This window comes from Rhizoctonia solani, chromosome 10 (assembly GCF_016906535.1).
Source record: "Rhizoctonia solani chromosome 10, complete sequence".
In the NCBI taxonomy this organism is placed as follows: domain Eukaryota; kingdom Fungi; phylum Basidiomycota; class Agaricomycetes; order Cantharellales; family Ceratobasidiaceae; genus Rhizoctonia; species Rhizoctonia solani.
In genome coordinates, this window is record NC_057379.1 from 132,593 (window position 1) to 153,632 (window position 21,040).

The 21,040-nt window shown below is 48.2% G+C and overlaps 4 protein-coding genes across 4 annotated transcripts; 3 read left to right on the forward strand and 1 right to left on the reverse strand.

The window, feature by feature from the left end:
- Positions 1–882: 882 nt before the first annotated feature.
- Positions 883–3,982, forward strand: RhiXN_08241 (uncharacterized protein; the record flags this gene model as incomplete). The annotated part of the gene is made up of 12 exons (XM_043328057.1): positions 883–931; positions 989–1,072; positions 1,122–1,295; positions 1,500–1,537; positions 1,593–1,842; positions 1,889–2,422; positions 2,473–2,771; positions 2,821–2,970; positions 3,019–3,177; positions 3,223–3,398; positions 3,458–3,564; positions 3,615–3,982. 12 exons carry the CDS (start codon positions 883–885, stop codon positions 3,980–3,982), a joined length of 2,388 nt encoding a protein of 795 aa, XP_043183442.1.
- A 2,196-nt stretch (positions 3,983–6,178) lies between these two features.
- On the forward strand, positions 6,179–7,366 carry RhiXN_08242 (Retrotransposon-derived protein PEG10; the record flags this gene model as incomplete). The annotated part of the gene is made up of 1 exon (XM_043328058.1): positions 6,179–7,366. The coding sequence occupies one exon, from the start codon at positions 6,179–6,181 to the stop codon at positions 7,364–7,366; it is 1,188 nt and encodes a 395-aa protein (XP_043183443.1).
- A 113-nt stretch (positions 7,367–7,479) lies between these two features.
- On the forward strand, positions 7,480–10,776 carry RhiXN_08243 (Retrotransposable element Tf2 protein; the record flags this gene model as incomplete). The annotated part of the gene is made up of 3 exons (XM_043328059.1): positions 7,480–9,330; positions 9,389–9,461; positions 9,488–10,776. 3 exons carry the CDS (start codon positions 7,480–7,482, stop codon positions 10,774–10,776), a joined length of 3,213 nt encoding a protein of 1,070 aa, XP_043183444.1.
- Positions 10,777–11,722: 946 nt separating this feature from the next.
- Positions 11,723–16,946, reverse strand: RhiXN_08244 (Retrotransposable element Tf2 protein; the record flags this gene model as incomplete). Its single annotated transcript, XM_043328060.1, has 4 exons — positions 11,723–15,074; positions 15,158–16,070; positions 16,583–16,676; positions 16,713–16,946. 4 exons carry the CDS (start codon positions 16,944–16,946, stop codon positions 11,723–11,725), a joined length of 4,593 nt encoding a protein of 1,530 aa, XP_043183445.1.
- Between the last annotated feature and the right edge of the window lie 4,094 nt (positions 16,947–21,040).

Consider the following 21,040-nt stretch of genomic DNA (forward strand, 5'->3'; position numbering starts at 1 on the left):
CGCCAGACAAAGACTGAATAATCTTTTTGCAGAAAGGACACCAGTTCCCAGGTTGGACCATTGATGCAACATCTAGAGTGGGCAATGGTAATCAGGGGGATGTACAAAATGTGAGCAAGGATCCCCCTTTGCAAAAATTCTTCAAGTCATCTAATGCCAGCCCTTTGGTTCTCAATTATGGAGCTGTTCTTGAGGACCAGAAGTTCATTTAGGCTTCTTAATTACGACCCGGGCCTTTTGGCATCCTTTTTTTGCAAAAATTCACACACATGTATGCGTCTTTTTTTGGTACGCGTTCCACTGGCAAAGGCTTACATCATGTGAATGAAACTAAAATTGCGCCAATTTGGCGGGGTCACAGCCATTTATAGTTGCCGCTGTTGTCATTGCTCCAATGGCGGGTGTGTCAGAACCAGCATTGAATCATTGGGCTCTTGGTAACCATAGCAGGGGGACTGGCTCAACTTGAACGCATTAGCTGAATAGAATATGTGATTATTCTAGCGGATACAGTAGAACAGTGAACTTATGGAAATCAAGGCGTAAGAGAATGTCCTTTCTTACAGTCAGTTGAAAGGTAATAAATCCGGTTATTTAGGCAGCCTTTCTGGGACTAATCAATTCCCGTAATACTTGTGACATCATTCATCAAAGAAGCTTTGGTGATCAAGGGAATATTGTACATCACAGAAGGCAAATTCACCACCTCCCCTGCTTCTTTTGGACCCTTTTGGCGCCGCCGTCTCTTTTCCCGGAGCATTGCACCAGTTATTAACAAAGAGGCCGCAAAACATCTGGGCTGGCACTTGCACCCCCACTCTCCATTGGTTGTCTTGCCCATTTTTTTTTCTGCTTTTTCACCTTAGACAATCAGGCTGCAACATGCCCACTACGCTTAGTAGTTCCATCCCAGGGACACCAGACGGCTCTGGTGAGTTTGAAGTAGCATATCCTCTCATTTGATTGGGGGCTAATTGATCATTTGCAGACAGGGACATTTCATCACCTGGCACTTTGCCGTCTGGGCAGCCAAAACGCACTCAGCGCATTCCTGAAAACGCTCAACCTTATTGTAAGTTTCTTGACCTTGCATCAAGTACCCGTCACTTATGTGTAACTAGTTGCCGAGTTAGCGGACAAGAAGAAGGAGCGCGCTAACCGGGCAGAAGTACAAAAGCAGAAGTCAGAGGCTAGTGCACGGCCCAATGCAAAACAACCAACTCCCATTGTTGAGCCCTCAGGTAAACGGCGTAAGGGCTACTTGACCAATGAGCCCATTGACTCATCTATTCTCAGTAAGTAACTTCCGCGTTGTAAATGTCTTCCCAATTAATTGACTTGCGCGCACTTCATTGTAGATCATTGGGTGGAGGATTTGACTACCGACAATGACAAGACTTGATGGTATAGAGCGGCAATACGTCAATACAACGGGAAAGATATCAATCTGCGGGGCCTAGAGCTTCCGGAACTCATCAAGATGTTCAACAATCCTTGAGCCAACAAAGATGAACTCGTCAATGAGACCAACAACAAGGTAAGCGTCTGACTTATTGTACCTTGATGAATTTACTCATTGACGACACTTTTAGATGCAAACTTGTTCCGTTCAAGACAAGCCCGTTGCCAGCAGCACAATTACCCCACATTCCACCCCCAAAAATCCCAAGCGCCCCTATATCCCGACAACTCTCAAACGCGCGGATTTGTCCAACCACACTACTATCTACCCCAGCGCCACTCCAAACAACAAGCAAGGCCGCGATCCAAGCAGGAAAAGACTGCCGTTGTCACCTCAAGGCAAAGTTCTGACGGGCAGTAGAAAAGACAAGGGGAAAGAGGGTAAGTTGTTTTGGACGTAAATTGACCATCTACTGACGCAATACAGTGGAACGCATACAAACTCCAGCTACCTCCAATGACCACCCGGTCCACCCTCCTGTTTCCACACCAAAGCCTGCTCCTAAAAACTCTCCCTCTCAACCTGCATTGCAAGCCTTGCCCTCTACGTCGCCGGGAGCGGCAAAAGCCTTGTCCACTGGGAAGGTTTCAAAGTCAGCAGCGCCTAAGTCCAAACAAGCGCCCAAGCTCCCAACTGGAGGCGCGACTAGCACCAGCCAGGATAAACGTTGGACATCTGGACCTCAAGAACGTTGCAAGGATGCCAACCCTCCGGCCCAATTTCAGAACCGCGCCCCTGCTGACGGCGCTGGTCCTCCACCTCAAGGCAAGGCCCACCCTGCTGCCGCCACTGCCGCCACTGCCAACCAAGCCTCTTGCAAGCGCAAGAAGGGAAACAACGCTCAAGGGGGGAGTCAAGCACGCAAGGTTTCTGCCAAGACAGCCGCCAAATCCCAACCTTCACAGCGCGAGGAGGACCCCAAGGAGGGCAATGAGGGCAATGGCAGCAATAGTGAAGAAGGTACACATATAGCTCTACTACACAAAGGCTTCATCTGACCATACCTTAAGGTGAAGTGGCCGCCAGTGGAGCTACGCTTACCAAGCACAAAGCAGCCAAGCTCAGTCGATTTGGCAAAATCAAGTGGCTTGTTTGGGAAGTAGCTAAACGAGTGCAGATTTTGGCATTCAAGGAGAACCCGTACGCAGATATTGCAAGGAAGCTTTCCAATCCCAACCCTCAAGGCAATTGCTGCAATCTGGGAGTTTTAGCTCACGTCTGGGCTGCCGAGGCATGGGGAAACGTTTGGAGGGAGAAGAACCTGGGCAACAAGCTGCCGCCCAAAATGGAAGATGCGCACCTTGATTGGGTAAGTACATTAGGTTTTGAATTCATCATAGCCTCATCCGCGCGTGTAGATTATTGGCCGGTTCTCTAATTGGCGGCATACTGCTAAAGCGGTCACAAAACCGTACATCTCATTGCACTATCAGCTTGATTGCAATAATCCGCCCGACATCAACAAAAAGAAGGTCAAGGCAATGGGCAAGGACGGATTCCTCTCTCCGGTAAGTCGATTGGACGCTGTATTCATGTCAATCTAACTTGACTCGTAGACCTTAACGCCAAAAGACCACCTAGCCTTTCGCAACGAGATCTTTTGGCTAGCCATTCGAGACGGCTGGTTTTTGACTCCAGGAACTTCAATTGGCTTCAAACTGGCCAAACATCTTCAACCAATGCCACTGGGTATTATGGCCTTGATTGCAACAATGGTGCGTTTACAGTATAAAATTTTACCCTTACTAACACAAGTGTAGCTCCACTATCACGTTGGCTTGTTCAAGACCGGTGTTGCTAAGTACAAGAAACTGAACGCTGAGCAGCAATTGCCGTGGTTCAATATGTACATGGCCATCTTACGCAACATAGGCTTGGAAGATCACCTTGGACAAGACCTTGTGAATTGGCGCGTAGAACTTTTTGACAGGTGCCAGTAAGTACATTACTTGGTGGTCACTCGCTTACAACGCATGTACTTATTCTCATCTGCAGCGGGACTGGTTATCGTCATGTACCGCCCGTGATTGAGATGCCAACGCAAGAGTATCCCCCGGACACATGCAAAGTTTATGTTAGCAAGGTCCAACTATATTCATTGGGTAAGTTTCTTGCCGTTTTCTGCAGGGTACAGAGCTAATACACAGAATAGACAGCAAAGACTCCTTGGGCAGCTCTTCAAAGGAGGAAGAGGCAGGTCTTGGTAACTCACAGATGTCCCTGCAGGGTAATAGCTTGTCACCGCTGCCTGTGGAGAAGCTAACAGACGTGACACGCAATCAACAACCGGTAGCGGGGCTGTTGGGAACGCAGCACTCCTTGCCGCCTGGAGAATATCCTGTGAGGTGTCAAAACACTCCTGTGGTTCAACAAGCAACTCATGGCAATTGGTCTTGTAGCTCGTCAATTGAAATCTGCTGGATACCTGCTTGGGCAAAAACGCCTGTGGATTCCAGCCTTCAAGATGACAGTGAACAGCCCGTTGAGGAGCTTATCTTTATGGAGGAATCTGATGATTAACTTACCTTTGTAATTCAGCTGCTTTACCTTTCAAATGTTGATTGAATAACACACTTATGTCCTGAACCCGTTATTTACCATGTCTTCCGCTTATTAGTATGCCTCTCATTCTTAAATCTGTTTAATTTTCAGACGTGTCTTTACTTGTGCATTCTTTTGGACAAGGCCAGGCCTGCTGATCTAATCTCTCAATGTAGTCGCAATGTCTGTATATAGAATTATTTATGAAATTGCCTGGATGCAAACAAAATCATATGTATCTGAGTCATGCCATGAAACCCAAAGAAGGTCCAAGAATTGGAATTTCCACAACAAGTGATTCAAGCTAACATACTTTTCTTGGGCTCTAATTTTGAGTGCTTTGAATTGAGCCAGTTCAATTTTTCGGTTTTTTTGCTGTTTTGACGGTAATTTAAAGCAGTTTTTAAGTGGCAACCCAATACTTAAAATCCACTTTCAAGCAACTTTAAAAATCTCACAGTAATTTAGTGTACTTACAAAGCAAGTTAGTACTTTAAATTACTGGACCTATTTTTTTGACAGAATAATTATGGACTTGTCTTATTCAACTTTTTTGACTTTAAAGTACTTTAAAGTAGAAACTGGTTTTGCTGATGTTGTCTCTTACTCATTAGAGAAGGTAGTCAGCCAGCTAAGTAGCAGGCCCCTCAGTAGTCCAAACACTTACCCCACCTCACTTTACTCATCACACCTCCCAGGCCTAAGGCCCCCTTGTCAACAGTAGTTAATAGTAGAGTGCCTTAAGTGCTAGTAGTATAGCCTTTATGTCATAACCTATATCTGGAAAGGTTATTACCATATATATCCACTGTCAAAGATATATATAGTATATGTGATGCACAGTGATATATGAATAATATATATTGCTGGGGGACATTGCACTCTGTCCTAGACGTCTGTAAGGACGTCGAGGAGGAGGGCGCTTGCGGCCGGATGTATCTAAGTAGAGAACCGCGTAAGGCGGCGGCAAGCTATCCTACGGCGACGACCAGCTATACTACAATGGCCAAGGCTGTAAGGGCAATGACCAGCTATGTAACTACAGCGAGAAAGCCGCTTAAGGCGGTGTGGACTAAGTAGCTAAGTGGGTTACTGTTACAATCCCCCAAATTATACCACTGGACTCGCCTGATTTTTCTGATATTTTTACTATTTTTTACGAACTCTGTATCTTCACTTTTTCAATCACGTGATCTCGGCGCATATTATGCCGAGATACCGCACCAAGATGCCGTGCCAAGGGCGCTTAGGAGAAATCCACGCTTCTACGCAGCCCGCAGCATGCTTCTCTTTTCACATGTAGGCTTCTATTCACACACGCACAGACCACATGTAGTTAGTAGAATTGTCTATATATACAGCAGGGAAATCGCTTGGAGACCCCAAGTCGATTTTACCTTGTCTCATACCATTGAGGAGGACCATCCCCAGCCAGCTAAGTAGCCGGCCCTTAGTAGTTCAGAAGCTCACCCTTTATTGCGCTCACCACACCTCCAGGGCTAAGCCCCCCTTGCCAGTAGTTCAGTCAAGTAGACGGTTACCTTACGTAACCTTAGCATAGCCTTAGATAGTAGTCGTATAACCTTGTTTGTAGTAGTACGGCCCCAAGCGCCCGATCCACTAGCGTGTGACCAACCTTACAGTTGGGTCACGACATTGTAAAATCGACTTGTGTAGGCTTTGATCGACAACGAGAGGACCTCCAGTACTAGCACAAGGGAAATCACGTGAACGGACTCGCCTTTTGCTATTAATAATCAAACTAGCGTCGGTCCCACGTAGTACCAAATTGCTATAAGGCTGACAGGCTCTGATTGCCCGTATACCACGAGTTTCGCCGGAACTCTGCAAGTAGCGCTCCTAGACAGCTGAAACACCCGCTTGCAAAAAACCCGCACATATCACGATCGCCAGATCTGCTGATTTGCTGTAGGGATTGTCCAACGCTAGGTGCTTGACGCAAGGAGTTAGCGAACAACATCTTGCGTAAAAACCGCTCATAAGTCCTGTACCAGGCACCCATTCCCCCCACGCCGTTTCATTATTCCCTCCACTCGCTCTGGAGCCCCACACCCTTACTCCCGGCCTTCCTCTTGCTCCTCTCGACGTTCCATTCCACCCCACTCCCAACCGGCCTCTCGCAGCACATCTCCCGCTCCGCAAGACTTGCCCAGGATGGAACCAGAGCCGTCCCCTACCGCTCTCCTCGAGGCTATCACAGCCCTCACAGCCACAGTTGGGTCCCTGCAGGACCAAATCCGCGCCCAAAGCCAACAAATCACTGAGCTTAGGGCCATATGCAAGGAAACAGCGGACCTCCTTGGGGATAAGGATCAAGGAGTCCCTCAAACCAAGCCTGGCCCATCGGCTGGGCCTGTCACTCCCCCTACCCACACAGGGGGAGAAGCCCACACTCCAGGCACGGTTAGGCCTGGGCTCAAGGCCCCATTCAGGCCATCAAGAGGAACAGAATTTGATTCTGAGGAAGACAAAGAGCCAAGGCACCCCAAAAAGGAGCCTCAGGGAACGCCTAGAAGGCACCTTGGATCCCTCACCCCCTTCAATGCTGGGTCCAGCGTAAAAAGACCCAAGATGGACCTCCCCAACCCATACAAGGGAGACACCAGGGGCCGCAAAGCCACCCAATGGCTGGATCGAATGATGCTCTGGGTTGCCCTTCACAGGGACCAATTTGACGAGGAAGAGCAGATGGTTGTGTGGATCCTTTACCACATGACAGACAAAGCAGCGGATTGGGCACTTCCCCTCATAGGGGCCATCATCAAGGGCGAGGGTAACCCGCCAACCACCATCCAGGCCTTAACGGCCAAGTTCAAGGAGGCATTTGCCGACCCTGATGCCAAGCGAGCGGCCGCCAGGAAGATAGCCGCGTTGACTCAGACCACTACTACGTCTGAGTACGTCACCGAATTCCGCAACCTCATGGCGGAACTTGACTGGAACACTGAGGCGTACATTGCCCAGTTCACATGCGGCCTTCACTGGAAGGTAAAAGAACTCCTGTCCACAAAGGACAATATCCCAGACAACGACCTTGAGGCCATATTTGCTGCCTCGGTCAAAATTGATAACACTCGTCGGGAGAATGAGGAGAACCGGCCAAAAAAAGCTCCTGCCAAGTCCCCGGTCACCGCAACCACTTCCTCCACTACTACCACCAGGGTCCGCCTATCCAAGGACCCCAATTACGTCACCCCGGAGGAAAGGGACCGCCGCCGCGCATCTGGGCTATGCGTCAAATGTGGGCAGAAGGGCCATGGAATCAAGCAGTGTCCCAATGGCTGGAAGGCCACCCCCAAGGAAACTGCCAAGGTGGCCCAGGACGAGTCGGAAAAAGAGTAAGGCCAAGAGCTACCGTCAAGCCCTTGGTCTCTAATTTAGAATTGCATGTATCAGTCTCGGAATTTGTAAATATTGCAATGGACTCAAACAAAAAACCCCTACTCTTTCTTGACATGATACTGCGTGACTACCCGACGGACCCTATCAAAACCCTCATCAACTCTGGCGCCACCTCCAATTTCATATCCCCTTCTCTAGTAGAAAAACTGAAAATTCCAAAAACCCTACTCGAAAATCCACGGGTAGTGAGGATGTTAGACGGTACCATATCTCAGACTGGTCGCATATGGCACCAGGTTAATCTCACGGTCTCGGCCAATGGCCATACCCACACCATTCCCTTCCTTGTTTGTCCCATTGGGAACACACCTGCCATACTTGGCATGACATGGCTCACTCAGGAGTCACCCTTGATCAATTGGTCCTTAGGCACGGTTACCTTCCCAGAACAAGTTCAGATTGCGTCCGAAGAAGAGGCAGACCCTAATCCCTTAGCCGATCTTCCGAAACAATACCATGAGTTTGCTAAAGTCTTTGGCAAAGAAGAATTTAAGGTCCTCCCTCCACATAGGGAGTATGATATCTCAATAGACCTTGTTCCGGACGCCAAACTTTCCCCTGGCCCCATCTATGGCATGACTGACGCAGAATCAAAGGCGCTTAAACAACACATTGATGAGGAATTAGCAACAGGCAAGATCCGCCCCAGCACTTCCTCAGCAGGCGCCCCAGTCATGTTCGTTAAGAAGGCGGATGGTTCATTACGTCTGGTGGTAGATTATAGGAAGTTGAATGAGGTCACCCACAAGAACGTTTACCCACTTCCCAGGCAAGACGACCTCATGGCCAAGTTGAGGCATGCCAAAATATTCACCAAGCTGGATCTACGCTGGGGTTATAACAACGTCCGAATTAAGAAGGGAGATGAATGGAAGACGGCGTTCAGAACAAAGTACGGGCTGTTTGAATACCTGGTGATGCCCTTTGGCCTTACCAACGCCCCGGCCGCCTTTCAACATTTTATGAACGACCTATTCAGGGATCTGATTGATGTCACAGTGGTGATTTACCTGGACGATATTCTCATTTTTTCAGAAAACCCAGAAGACCATCCAACCCATGTCAGAGAGGTACTGTCCCGACTTATGAAGAACCAGCTCTTTTGCAAACTGTCAAAATGTCACTTCCACGTCACTACGGTTGATTACCTTGGCATTGTTATATCCCCATCAGGCTTCTCCATGGATCAGAAGAAAGTGGAGGCAGTTACATCATGGCCTCAACCCAGAACGGTCAAACAGGTCCAGGCTTTCTTGGGCTTTGTTAACTACCTCCGACGATTCATCCCCAATTTCAGCTCAGTGGCACGCCCTCTGCACAACCTTACCAGAAAGGAAACCCCCTGGTCATGGGGCGACCTAGAGGAAGCAGCATTTCAAGAGTTGAAGGTCCTTGTCACCAAGTCGCCGGTTCTCATCCATTCCAACCCAGAACTCCCCTACTATCTCGAGACCGACGCCTCAGGGGTTGCAATGGGGGCCATTCTTAGTCAGCGGGGCTCGGATAACCGACTACATCCAATTGCCTACATGTCAAAATCGTTCTCAGGGGCAGAGGCCAACTATGACACCCATGACAAAGAACTTCTGGCTATCATCAAGGCATTGGAAGAGTGGAGGATTTTCCTAGAAGCAACGGATAAACCAATCCAGGTGTTCACGGATCATCGAAACCTGGAATACTGGATGCAGGCACAAACCTTCAACCGCAGGCACGCGCGATGGCGCATCTTCCTGAGCGACTTCAATTTTGAGATCCACTATCGCCCAGGAAAGCAGTCGGGAAAACCAGATGCCTTATCTAGACGATCGGACTATATCGATGCACCCCAGGAACCGGAAATCATGCTCCCCGCCGAAGTCTTTGCCAACACTTCAGAAGAAGAACTGGAAATAGTCACGGAAGTACGCTCAAAATTAAGGGAAGACCCCTCCCTTGAGCCAATCATACAGTTTTTGACAGAAGATGCGGACAATGCACCTCCCTCAATTCGAAAAGCCTATTGAGACTATGACTGGGAAGAAGAGCTATTATGGTACCGCGGGAAATTAGTTGTCCCAGAATTGGAATCCCTCAAGGAACGGATATTGAAGGAATTCCATGACTCCCCGCTGGCAGGACACCCAGGACAACAAAGGACGCTTGAACTTGTCAGCAGATCCTATTGGTGGCCCGGAATGAAATCCTCAACCAAAGAATGGGTCGAGTGTTGCCCGACTTGCCAAGCAAACCGCCGCGCCCGCGCACCCGTCATTGCACTAAAACCCTTGGAGGTCCCCCCCTTTCCTTTTCACACAATATCCTACGATTTCATCACGGGGTTCCCCAAATCTAACGGGCACAATGCAATTCTGGTGGTAATTGATTCCTTCTCCAAGTTTGGTCATTTTATCCCAACCACAAAGAAGGTCACGGCCAAGGGACTAGCGGACCTATTCATTACCCACGTCTGGAAGTCACACGGGTTACCGGTCAGAACAGTCTCAGATCGCGGAACAACGTTCACAGGAAAATTCCTAAGAGCTCTATACCAACGCCTTGGGATCAAACCCTCATTCTCATCGGCCTACCACCCGGAGTCAGACAGTCAAACAGAAAGGGTGAATCAATTCATTGAATTCTACCTGAGATCATACGTAGCAGCAGACCATTCGGACTGGGCCTCCTGGTTGCCGTTAGCGGAATACGCGTACAACAACGCTAAACACTCCGCCACCGGAAAAACCCCCTTCGAGTTGGTTTATGGAAGAAACCCGGTCATGAACCCTTCCAACGTCCCAGCAAACGTACCAGAAGCTGACAACATGGCTGATACTCTGGCACAAGAGTGGAAGGAGGCAGAATCCGCCCTGAGAATGACAAAGGAAAGAATGGCAGGAACCAAGGGAATGACCCCGGAATATTCCATCGGAGAAAAAGTTTGGCTAGACGCAAAAAATGTGGAGATACGTTCTAACTCCAACAAACTGGACCCAAGACGTCTAGGTCCGTTCAAAATCACCGAAAAAATCTCCAGCCATGCGTATCGCCTGGAACTTCCTGCAACCATGAAAATCCATGACGTATTCTATGTAGGATTACTATCCAAAGTCCACGAGTCCCCAAACCAACCACTTCCGGAGAGCCCTCCTCCTGAAACAATAGAAGGAGAGGAAGAATACAAAGTAGAGCGAATTATTGACTCTAAGAGACAACGTGGAAAGTGGTTCTACCTGATCAAATGGAAAGGATATGGCCCAGAAGACAACTCATGGGAACCAGAAGAGCTACTGGAACACAGCCAGGAAGAGATAAAGCAATTCAACCAAGCTAGACTCAGAAAGGCTTGTGACGCCGCCAAGAGCCTTTAAGGGGGGGGCAATGTTACAATCCCCCAAATTATACCACTGGACTCGCCTGACTTTTCTGATATTTTTACTATTTTTTACGAACTCTGTATCTTCACTTTTTCGATCACGTGATCTCGGCGCATATTATGCCGAGATACCGCACCAAGATGCCGTGCCAAGCGCGCTTAGGAGAAATCCACGCTTCTACGCAGCCCGCAGCATGCTTCTCTTTTCACATGTAGGCTTCTATTCACACACGCACAGACCACATGTAGTTAGTAGAATTGTCTATATATACAGCAGGGAAATCGCTTGGAGACCCCAAGTCAATTTTACCTCGTCTCATACCATTGAGGAGGACCATCCCCAGCCAGCTAAGTAGCCGGCCCTTAGTAGTTCAGAAGCTCACCCTTTATTGCGCTCACCACACCTCCAGGGCTAAGCCCCCCTTGCCAGTAGTTCAGTCAAGTAGACGGTTACCTTACGTAACCTTAGCATAGCCTTAGATAGTAGTCGTATAACCTTGTTTGTAGTAGTACGGCCCCAAGCGCCCGATCCACTAGCGTGTGACCAACCTTACAGTTGGGTCACAACAGTTACTGGGCTTAAGGCCCTCGTACAGTAATGGGGATGCAACAAGAGGTAATCGACCTGGGTGTTACCATGGTTGGTTGGCCTCCTTATATATTCTACAGAGTGACTAATTACAAATACATCATATCCAATATGTAATCCAATAAGAACCCCGCTCCGCAGTTGGCCTTACTCATGTATACGTGTCACTGATGTGTCATAGTGATGTCATCAGGTGGAGGTGGCTACGTGTGCTGAGGTAAGCGCGGAAGGGGACGTGGCTCGGCGCTTAGCGTATGATATAAGCGCCGAAGTCACGTGATCGAAAATGTTGTCCGTTTGTCTTCGTTTAAATCCGAGAAAATGGGAATAAATTCCCTGGTATCAACTGTGTCTACGACACTGCCCCCCCTTTAAGGGCCTTGGCGGCGCCGAGGGCCTTTTCCTTCATTTCCTTTTCAAATTTTTTCAGGATTTTTTTGGCGTTTTTGAGGTTTTCCCTTGGTTCCCAGGTATTTTCCTCTGATCCATAGCCTTTCCATTTAACCCTAAAGAACCACTCTCTGTTCCTATTTTCCATGTCCACGATTCCTTCCACTTCGTATTCTTCCTCTCCGTCCACGGTGACCGGGGGCGGCCGGTTTTCAAACGCGCGTTTATTGTCCCTTTTTACTTTTGACAGTAGTCCCACGTAGAAGACGTTATGGATTCTCATAGATGGCGGGAGTTCTAGGCGGTAAGCACGGTCGGAGATCTTTTCGGTTATTTTGAAGGGGCCTAGCTGTTGTTCCGTTAACTTGGGACTCAGGGTCTTTAGTTTTACGTTCTTGGCGTCTAGCCAGGCCTCCTCTCCTACTTCAAAACTGATTGGTTCTCCTGTTTCTCCGGCTGTCATGCGTGTTTTTGATTGCTGGAGTGCTGCTTCTATTTCCCGCCATTGGGATTCCATCTGGGAGGCCATGTCATCCGCCTCGGGGACATCAGTAGGGACGTTGCTTGGAGTGAGTGAGGGTTCCCATCCATGTAGTGCTTTGAACGGAGATTTGCCGGTACTACTATGTACCGCGTTGTTGTATGCAAATTCTGCCATTGGTAACCATTTGACCCAATCCCTTTGGTTGATCCCTGAATAAGCCCTTAGGAAGTGCTCAACCGTGGGGTTTACCCGTTCTGTTTGTCCATTGCTCTGCAGGTGGTAGGCTGAGGAGAAGTGGGGGTCTATTCCCAATCGTTTGTACAATGCCTTGAGGAATTTGTTATTGAAGACCCTTCCTCGATTGGATATTGTTTTCTCAGGCATTCCGTATTTCTTCCAGACATGTCGTAGGAAAAGATCTGCCAATTCGGGAGCTTTTAACTTCTTGGAACATTCCACCAGTATTACGTATTTGGTGAAGCTGTCCACAATGACCAGTATTGAGTTGTAGGCTCCGTCCTTTGGTAGGTCAACAATCATGTTGTAGGATATGTGCTGCCAGGGACGAGACGGTAGTTCTAACGGTTGCGGGGGAATGGAAGCATACTTGGGTTTGCGGATTTGTTGGCAGGTTTCACAGGAATCTACGTGCCAGTAAGTATCTGCGCGAATTCCGGGCCAATAGTAATCCCTAGAGACCAGTTCCAATGTTTGTTGTCTACCCGGGTGCCCGGCCAATGGGCTATCATGGAAAATGCAAAGCAAATCCGTCCTCAGGGTGCCAACATCTGGGACCACAATGCGCCCTTGGTAAAATAGCAGACCGGCCTCCATCTTGTAATCCTTGAAAGCCTTTTTGATGGACGGGGGTGCCTTAGACTCATTTTGGAGGAATTGTAATATTTCCTCTAGGGATTCGTCTTGGTCCAGGCTGTTTTCAATTTGGCGCTGGAGTTCCTTTTCGGGGGTCACTAGTGCTACGTTGGCAAATACGGGGTCAGGGAGCATGGTCTGGGCGGTGGGAGGAATGTTGGCATGATCAGCGCGTCGTGAAAGGGCATCAGGCTTTCCGGACTGCTTTCCTGGGCGGTAGACAATTTGGAAATTATACCCTGCTAACAGTAGGTGCCATCGAGCGTGGCGACAATTGAATGTTTGGGACTCCTTCCAGTACTCCAAGTTGCGGTGGTCTGTGAATACGGTAACAGGGTGGATGGTTCCTTCCAAGAAGATGCGCCAGTATTCAAAGGAGCGGATGATGGCTAAGAGTTCCTTGTCATGGGTGTCATAGTTCTGCTCGGCTCCCTTGAATGACTCGGATAGGAAGCCTAGCGGGTGAAGACGACCATCTTCCTGACGTTGGCTGAGTATGGAACCTAGTGCTGCTCCTGAGGCGTCCGTTTCTAGGAAATAGGGTTTGGTTGGGTCGGCGTGGCAGAGTACCGGGGCGCTGGTGATGGCATCTTTCAACCCTTGGAATGCTTCCTGTTCCTTGGTTTCCCATTTCCAAGGGGTGTCCTTCTTGACCAGGTTGTGTAGCGGCCTAGCCATGTGGCTGAAATTGGCAACGAACCAACGGAGGAAGTTGGCGAATCCCAGGAATGATTGTACCTCTTTGACTTTGGTGGGAGTAGGCCATTCCCGGACAGCCTGGATCTTGAGTTTATCCAAGCTGAAGCCTTTATCCAAGACTATAATACCCAGGTATTCCACAGATGTCACGTGGAAGGTGCACTTCGAGGCTTTACAGAATAGTTGATTTTCCATAAGGCGCCGTAAGACTTCATGGACGTGCTGAGTGTGTGAAGCGTCATCCTTGGAGTAAATGAGGATGTCATTGAGGTAGATGATGACGCATACATCCAATAAGTCCTTGAACAGTTCGTTCATGAAGTGCTGGAAGGCGGCAGGGGCGTTTGTCAAGCCAAAAGTCATTACCAAGGACTTGTATAAACCATACTTGGTGCGAAAGGCTGTTTTCCACTCATCACCTTCCTTAACCCGGACATTGTTGTAACCCCATTGCAGATCCAGTTTAGTAAATACCTTGGCACCACGGAGCTGGGCCATGAGATCGTTGGGACGGGGTAAGGGGTACACGTTTTTCTTAGTCCGGTTATTGAGGCAACAGTAGTCAACTACTAGGCAACGGGAGCCATCTTTTTTGGGAACAAACATGACTGGGGAGCTAATTGACGATTTACTGGGGCGGATTTTTCCAGCCTTGAGTTCGTCCCTGAGCCAGTCCTTGAGTGTGGCGGACTTGGCATCAGTCATGCTGTATAACGGGGAATTAAGTGGACCTTCTTCCGTGAGTTTGATGGCAATGTTGTAATGCCTGTGCGGGGGAAGCTTGTTGAATTCTTCTTCCCCAAATACTTTAGCGTATTGGTGGTACTTGGGAGGTACTCCTTCAAGGGGGTTCTTGTCTGCTTCTTCCTCTTCAGCAATAGTTGCGTGTTCCGGTGGCGCGTGAGGGAATGAGAGGGTGCGGGAATTCCAGTCGATCTCAGGGTTATGGGCTTCTAGCCATTTGATTCCTAAGATGGCGGCGTGTGATCCGGTGTTGCAAATCAGGAAGGTCTCTGTCATGCGTTTGCCGTCAAATAGGAAGGTTAGGTGGGCCTTTTTCCAAATCTTTCCAGCCTGGGGGCTCGACCCATCGAGCATAGTTACGGTACGTGGTTGAGGAAGGTCTATAAGGGGTAGGCGGAGTAATTCCACGGTGCGGGGGTGAAGGAATGAGGAGGTCGCGCCTGAGTCTATCAGGACTTCTACAGTTTCCGCTTGTTTCTCTGGTTCAATTTGAATTGTAAAGAGGGGTTTATTTCTATACAACTGGGATATATTACAAAATTCAAAAGTAGCACCAGAGTCCTTGGGGTCCTTGCGCGCGGCAGCAGGTACCCTTACTCTTTTCCCGATTGGTACTCAGAGTCTTTGCCAATCTTGGCGGTTTCCTTAGCCTTCCCCTTATCCTCAATGGGGGCGGCTTTCCAACCCGTTTGGCATTCCGCAAATTTGTGGCCCATTTTGCCGCATTTGATGCAGGCGCCAGCGGCGCGGCGGCGATTGCGTTCCTCTTCTGACACAAAGTTAGGGTCGTTGGAGAGTTTCTTCGAACCGGTCGCAGATTGGCCAGTACTTGTCCCCCTTGTGGGGTTGGATTGTCTGCTAGGCTTATTATCCCTCGGCGGGTGGCTAGCGCGCTCTTCACGGAGAGCGTTGTCGATGACGAGTGCTGCGTTCTGCAGCTCAAGAAGGGTGCGGGGGCGATTTTCGCGGGTAGCAATCTGGCGGCTGACCTCCCAATGGAGGCCACGGGCAAACTGGCCTCTAAGGGCCGCGTCGTTCCAGTCTAGTTCCATGGCTAAGGTCCTAAACTTTGTAATATAGTCCGCGCATGTGCCGGACTGGGTGAGTGTGGTGATTTTCCGCTCGGCGGCCCTGGTGGCATCAGGGTCGCCAAATGCTGCCAGAAACTCCATTTTGAACCCTTTGACCGTTTGGATGATAGCTCGGTGTGACCCTAACTGGTCGAGGTGTGGGTGGGCCCAGGCCCCAGCGGAGTCCTTCATGTTCATCAGGAGGAAGGATAGTACCTCCTGGTCAGTGGGGAACATGCAGGAGTTGAGCCGGGTCCAGGCCAGCATCCTAGTAAGCCACTGCTTGGCTTCGCTCCCAATCTTGCCTGTATAGGCATCTGGGTGGTCTACTTTGACCGGGGCGGGATAGGTGGCAACTGGAGCTGGAGGAGGAGGGGCAGGTGCTCCGATGGGGGATCGGAGACGCGGAGATGGAGGGGGAGAAGGGACTCGCGGGGGTACTTGTCATAAACAGAGGAAAATAGAACTAGCCGGAATTGAACCAGCTTGACCACTAAGCCATAGAGCCCTATTATTCCTCTGCTGACAACCCATGATTACACCTGCTACCCCCCAAATTTGGGCTTGGGCCAGCATGCAACCACTTGTACTGGTCATGTGACCGTGTCCAGGACACTGCCCCCCTTTTTTGGGTGGGCGGCGCCCCTGTGAAAAGTTTTTCCCGTGGTGGGAATAGAACTGGTGTCCTTCCAAGTTCTACCAAGTGTCATAAACAGAGGAAAATAGAACTAGCCGGAATTGAACCAGCTTGACCACTAAGCCATAGAGCCCTATTATTCCTCTGCTGACAACCCATGATTACACCTGCTACCCCCCAAATTTGGGCTTGGGCCAGCATGCAACCACTTGTACTGGTCATGTGACCGTGTCCAGGACAGTACTGCTCTCTTTGGGGTTGGCTGCGCAAAGGCAGGGAGGCTTCGGGGTTGTTCTGGCCAGAAGGAAGACCCACTAACCAATCCAATAGGTTTGGTTTTTGGTAAGGGGCATGGCGTTTCTTCCACGGCTTTTGGTTGAGGGCCTTCAGGGGTACGGGGCCCGTGGAGCTGGAGGCTTCAAAGCCCATCCTTGACAACATCAACAGTTTGGGAAATGTTCTTGACGTTGGTCCTTGTTTCGACCCCTGCTTCCTTGATTTTGACAATGTCCCTCTCGAGACGTTCAACGTGGCTGAGGAGGCCAAGGAGGAGGCATGTGACGCGCTCGAGGGATACTTTGCCAAGCTCGAGAGCGGCGGTTGGCGGAAGTTGGGGTTCCAAGTATCCCTGATTGAAAGGGGATTGGGCTCGAGAGGACGTCCTGGAGCGGGTTGCCATAGTGTGCATGGGGTAGGAGCGGCCAGCGTGGAGAGAGGCCCGTGAAGAGGAGCGAGTAGGAGTGCGAGAGGTAATGGTGGGCGAGAGGGGGGTACTAGTGTGTGCCTTTGTCAGGACTTATGAGCGCTTTATTGCGTAATACGCTAAAACCCTGCGTCAAACAACCTAGCGTTGAACAGTAAGTGTAGCTAATCACTGCCGTGGGCGGGCGTGATGTAGTACCTTGTCTCTGCAAGCAGGTGTATCTGCTGTCTGGGTTCGCTAGCAAAGGGTGCGGCGACCGTGTGGTATGCGGACGATAGTGGTAGTCTGCCTTATAGCAATTCGCTACTACGTGGGGGTGGGGGACTTTTGATTATTATGTCCCGCAAGGTAGCCCCGATCACGTGATTTTGCTCGTGCTAGTACAGGTACCCTTCTCGTTTGTTAATCCTTAGTGGTGGGTACAAAACGGTTTGCAACCAACGTAAGGTCGATTACCTAGTGTCCTAGACGTCTGTAAGGACGTCAAGGAGGAGGGCGCTTGCGGCCGGATGTATCTAAGTAGAGAACTGCGTAAGGCAGCGGCAAGCTATCCTACGGCAACGACCAGCTATACTACAATGGCCAAGGCCGTAAGGGCGATGACCAGCTATGTAACTACAGCGAGAAAGCCGCTTAAGGCAGTGTGGACTAAGTAGCTAAGTGGGTTACTGGGCTTAAGGCCCTCGTACAGTAATGGGGATGCGACAAGAGGTAATCAACCTGGGTGTTACCATGGTCGGTTGGCCTCCTTATATATTCTACAGAGTGACTAATTACAAATACATCATATCCAATATGTAATCCAATAAGAACCCCGCTCCGCAGTCGGCCTTACTCATGTATACGTGTCACTGATGTGTCATAGTGATGTCATCAGGTGGAGGTGGCTACGTGTGCTGAGGTAAGCGCGGAAGGGGACGTGGCTTGGCGCTTAGCGTATGATATAAGCGCCGAAGTCACGTGATCGAAAATGTTGTCCGTTTGTCTTCGTTTAAATCCGAGAAAATGGGAATAAATTCCCTGGTATCGACTGTGTCTACGACACACTCCCCCCGCCCCCCTAGCCGCGGGCCAATGTTAATGCCCGCGGGCAAGGTCTGAATAATATATTATTATAGAAGAGATTATGTCATCCCCCCCCCCCTCAAATCTGTAGTAGTTTAGTATAGTATTTGATAAAGGACTGGAGGGGGGGGGAGGTCATGTGACCCTGGTGGACTGTCAGTCTCTAAGTCATGAGCCCTTAGAGTAATGACAGTTCTGACTGCATATATGTGAGCATATGCGGCCTTCTAAAGACTGTGGAATATCCTATTAGTAGGTGGCTTGGTCAGGAGACATGCCAGCAAAGGCATGGGTCATGACACTTTAAGTTAGATTACATAAACTTTGTCTGTAGTAGTACGGCCCCAAGCACCTGCCCTATTAGCAAGTACCCACCTTACAGTGGTGTACAACAGAAACCCCAAGTCAATTTTACCTTGTCTCATATTCATTGAGGAGGACTAGTCAGCCAGCTAAGTAGCTGGCCCCCAACTGTTCCCAGATGTTAACCCCCCTACTTTAACTCATCACACCTCCCAGGCCTAAGGCCCCCTCAATAGTAGATAGCAGCAGATTGCCTTACATGACAATAGTATAGCCTAGACAAAGTAGATTACATAAGTCTTGCTTGTAGTAGTATGGCCGTAAGCGCCTGCTCCCACCAGCATGTACCCACCTTACAGTGGTGTACAACACCATTGGTCAATATTCACAGCTTATCTAGGGTTGTGAGAATGCCAAGCCCAATGAGCATTTGGGCTTACTCATTACAACTTACTAAGGCTGGAGTACTTGCAGGCTTACTAAGATGCTTACCAATCAATACCTATTATAGGGGTCTGGCTCAAGGGGGGGTTGAGCAGAACCTTAAATCAAATCGCGTTTTTCCGCCCAAACCTATTAGATAACCTGCCCTGAGAATGAAATTTCACTAGTCAACCACGTGATTCCGCATCTATCCATATACCTATCAAGGCAGTTTGAAATCATTTACTAAAATTCATGTTTTCAATATTTCACATAAAACTGCAGTTATGTGCAAGGACCTATTAGCTAAGCTCCCCTGAAAATGAAATTCTACTAATAAACCACATGATTCTGCGTTGATCCATATACATATCATGGCAATTTGAAAACATCAATCAAATTTGTGTACTAATGGCCAAACAGAGCATGCACCTTCCATTTTTGGAAGTCGGGACTACCATAAATGGAAAGAGGGGGTTCAATTACCCCATATAGTACAGTTTCAAGGTTAGATATAGTGTGTGGGAGGAGAAAATGAGAAATGAAGTAAATTTAGTGCATTTTGGTGAAGTGGGCCAGTTTTGAAAAATGGACTAAATTTAGTCCATTCTTGCTTTGTTTGTGCTGGCCGACTTTTCACCAAGGGCCAAACAAAAAATGGACTAAATTTAGTCCATTTTTTGTTTGTACAGGCCATGGCCACAGAGAGCAACCAAACAAAAAATGCACTAAATTTAGTCCATTTTTCAAAACTGACCCACTTCACCAAGATCCACTAAATTTACTTCATTTCTCATTTTCTCCTCCCACATGCTATATCTAACCTTGAAACTGGACTATATGGGGTAATTGAACCCCCTCTTTCCATTTATGGTAGTCCCGACTTCCAAAAATGGAAGGTGAATGCTCTGTTTGGCCATTAGTACACAAATTTGATTGATGTTTTCAAATTGCCATGATATGTATATGGATTGACGCAGAATCACGTGGTTTATTAGTAGAATTTCGTTTTCAGGGGAGCTTAGCTAATGGCCAAGAAATCACAACCTGTCATAATCACGTGATATATATACCAATCAATAGCAAATGCATTGGTTCCCTATCAGGATTTCAATTTCAGGGCTGATTAGTTATCAGCATTCTCTCTGATGGTGCCATTACTGCTGGTGTCTGCAAAACTTGTTATAAAATGAGGAAAATACAACCAGCTGGGACCAAACCTGCTTGACCACTGAGCCATAGAGCCCTCATGATCCTCTACAGACAACCCATGATCACACCTTCAGCCCCCAATTTGTGCTTTGGCCAGCATGTAACCACTTGTACCAGGTTTAGACCATGTGTCATCACTCATCATGTGTTCTCTGTTACAGAACAGAATACTATAGTAAGGAAGGGCACAGTAAGCAAACAGGAATTGACATTAAAACATAGTTCATGAGTACTTATAAATTATGTAGTAAGATTTGCTGAATCTTTCTGTACATTCAACTATTTTTGATTATGTAAATACATGAGGTATTAAGGGAGATACAGCTTTCTTAAAGAAAAGGCTCAATATGTTAGGACTGATTAGACAATAGTACTTCAGTCAGCATTATGCTTTTCTAGAAGCAACTATCCTCAGTAACTGGGAGTTGTGGTCCAAGCCCTGCTATGGGTACTACCTGTCTCAGTCCTTCTCTTATGATTCTCAGTGGGAAGAGGATATTCATTGCACTAGAGGCTAACTCTTATAAGGCATAGCTTTTTGAGACTGGCTCTTGCTCAACATCCTAGCTCTGTTCATCATGCCATGTATATTATTTTCTTTACCCTATTGTATATAGTAATCACAGGCCTTCAAGGGTATAAATTGTTACACCCTCACAAAATATATCACCAGACTCTGCTATTTTTTCTGATACTTCTACTATTTTTTACAAACTCTATAACCTTACTTTTCCAATCTTGTGACCTTGGTGCTTATCATGCCAAGATGTTGTGCCAAGACCTGCCAAGACGCTGTACCAAGAATGTGTACAAAACAAACACACCTCTGTGCAGTCTGCAGCATGGTTCTTATTTCCAAACCTCTACTTCTTTTCACATGCCTTATCAATTTGTAAATAGTGTTCTCTTGTGTATATAAACCACAAGAGAATTGCTTGGACACCCCAAGTCAATTTTACCTTGTCTACCATCACAGACAGGTCTCAGTAGTTCAGTAGTAGCTTGGGTTATATTATGAAAAATCCCTTGAATTTTGTCAGAAAAATCAGGCTTCTGCTTTTTCCTGC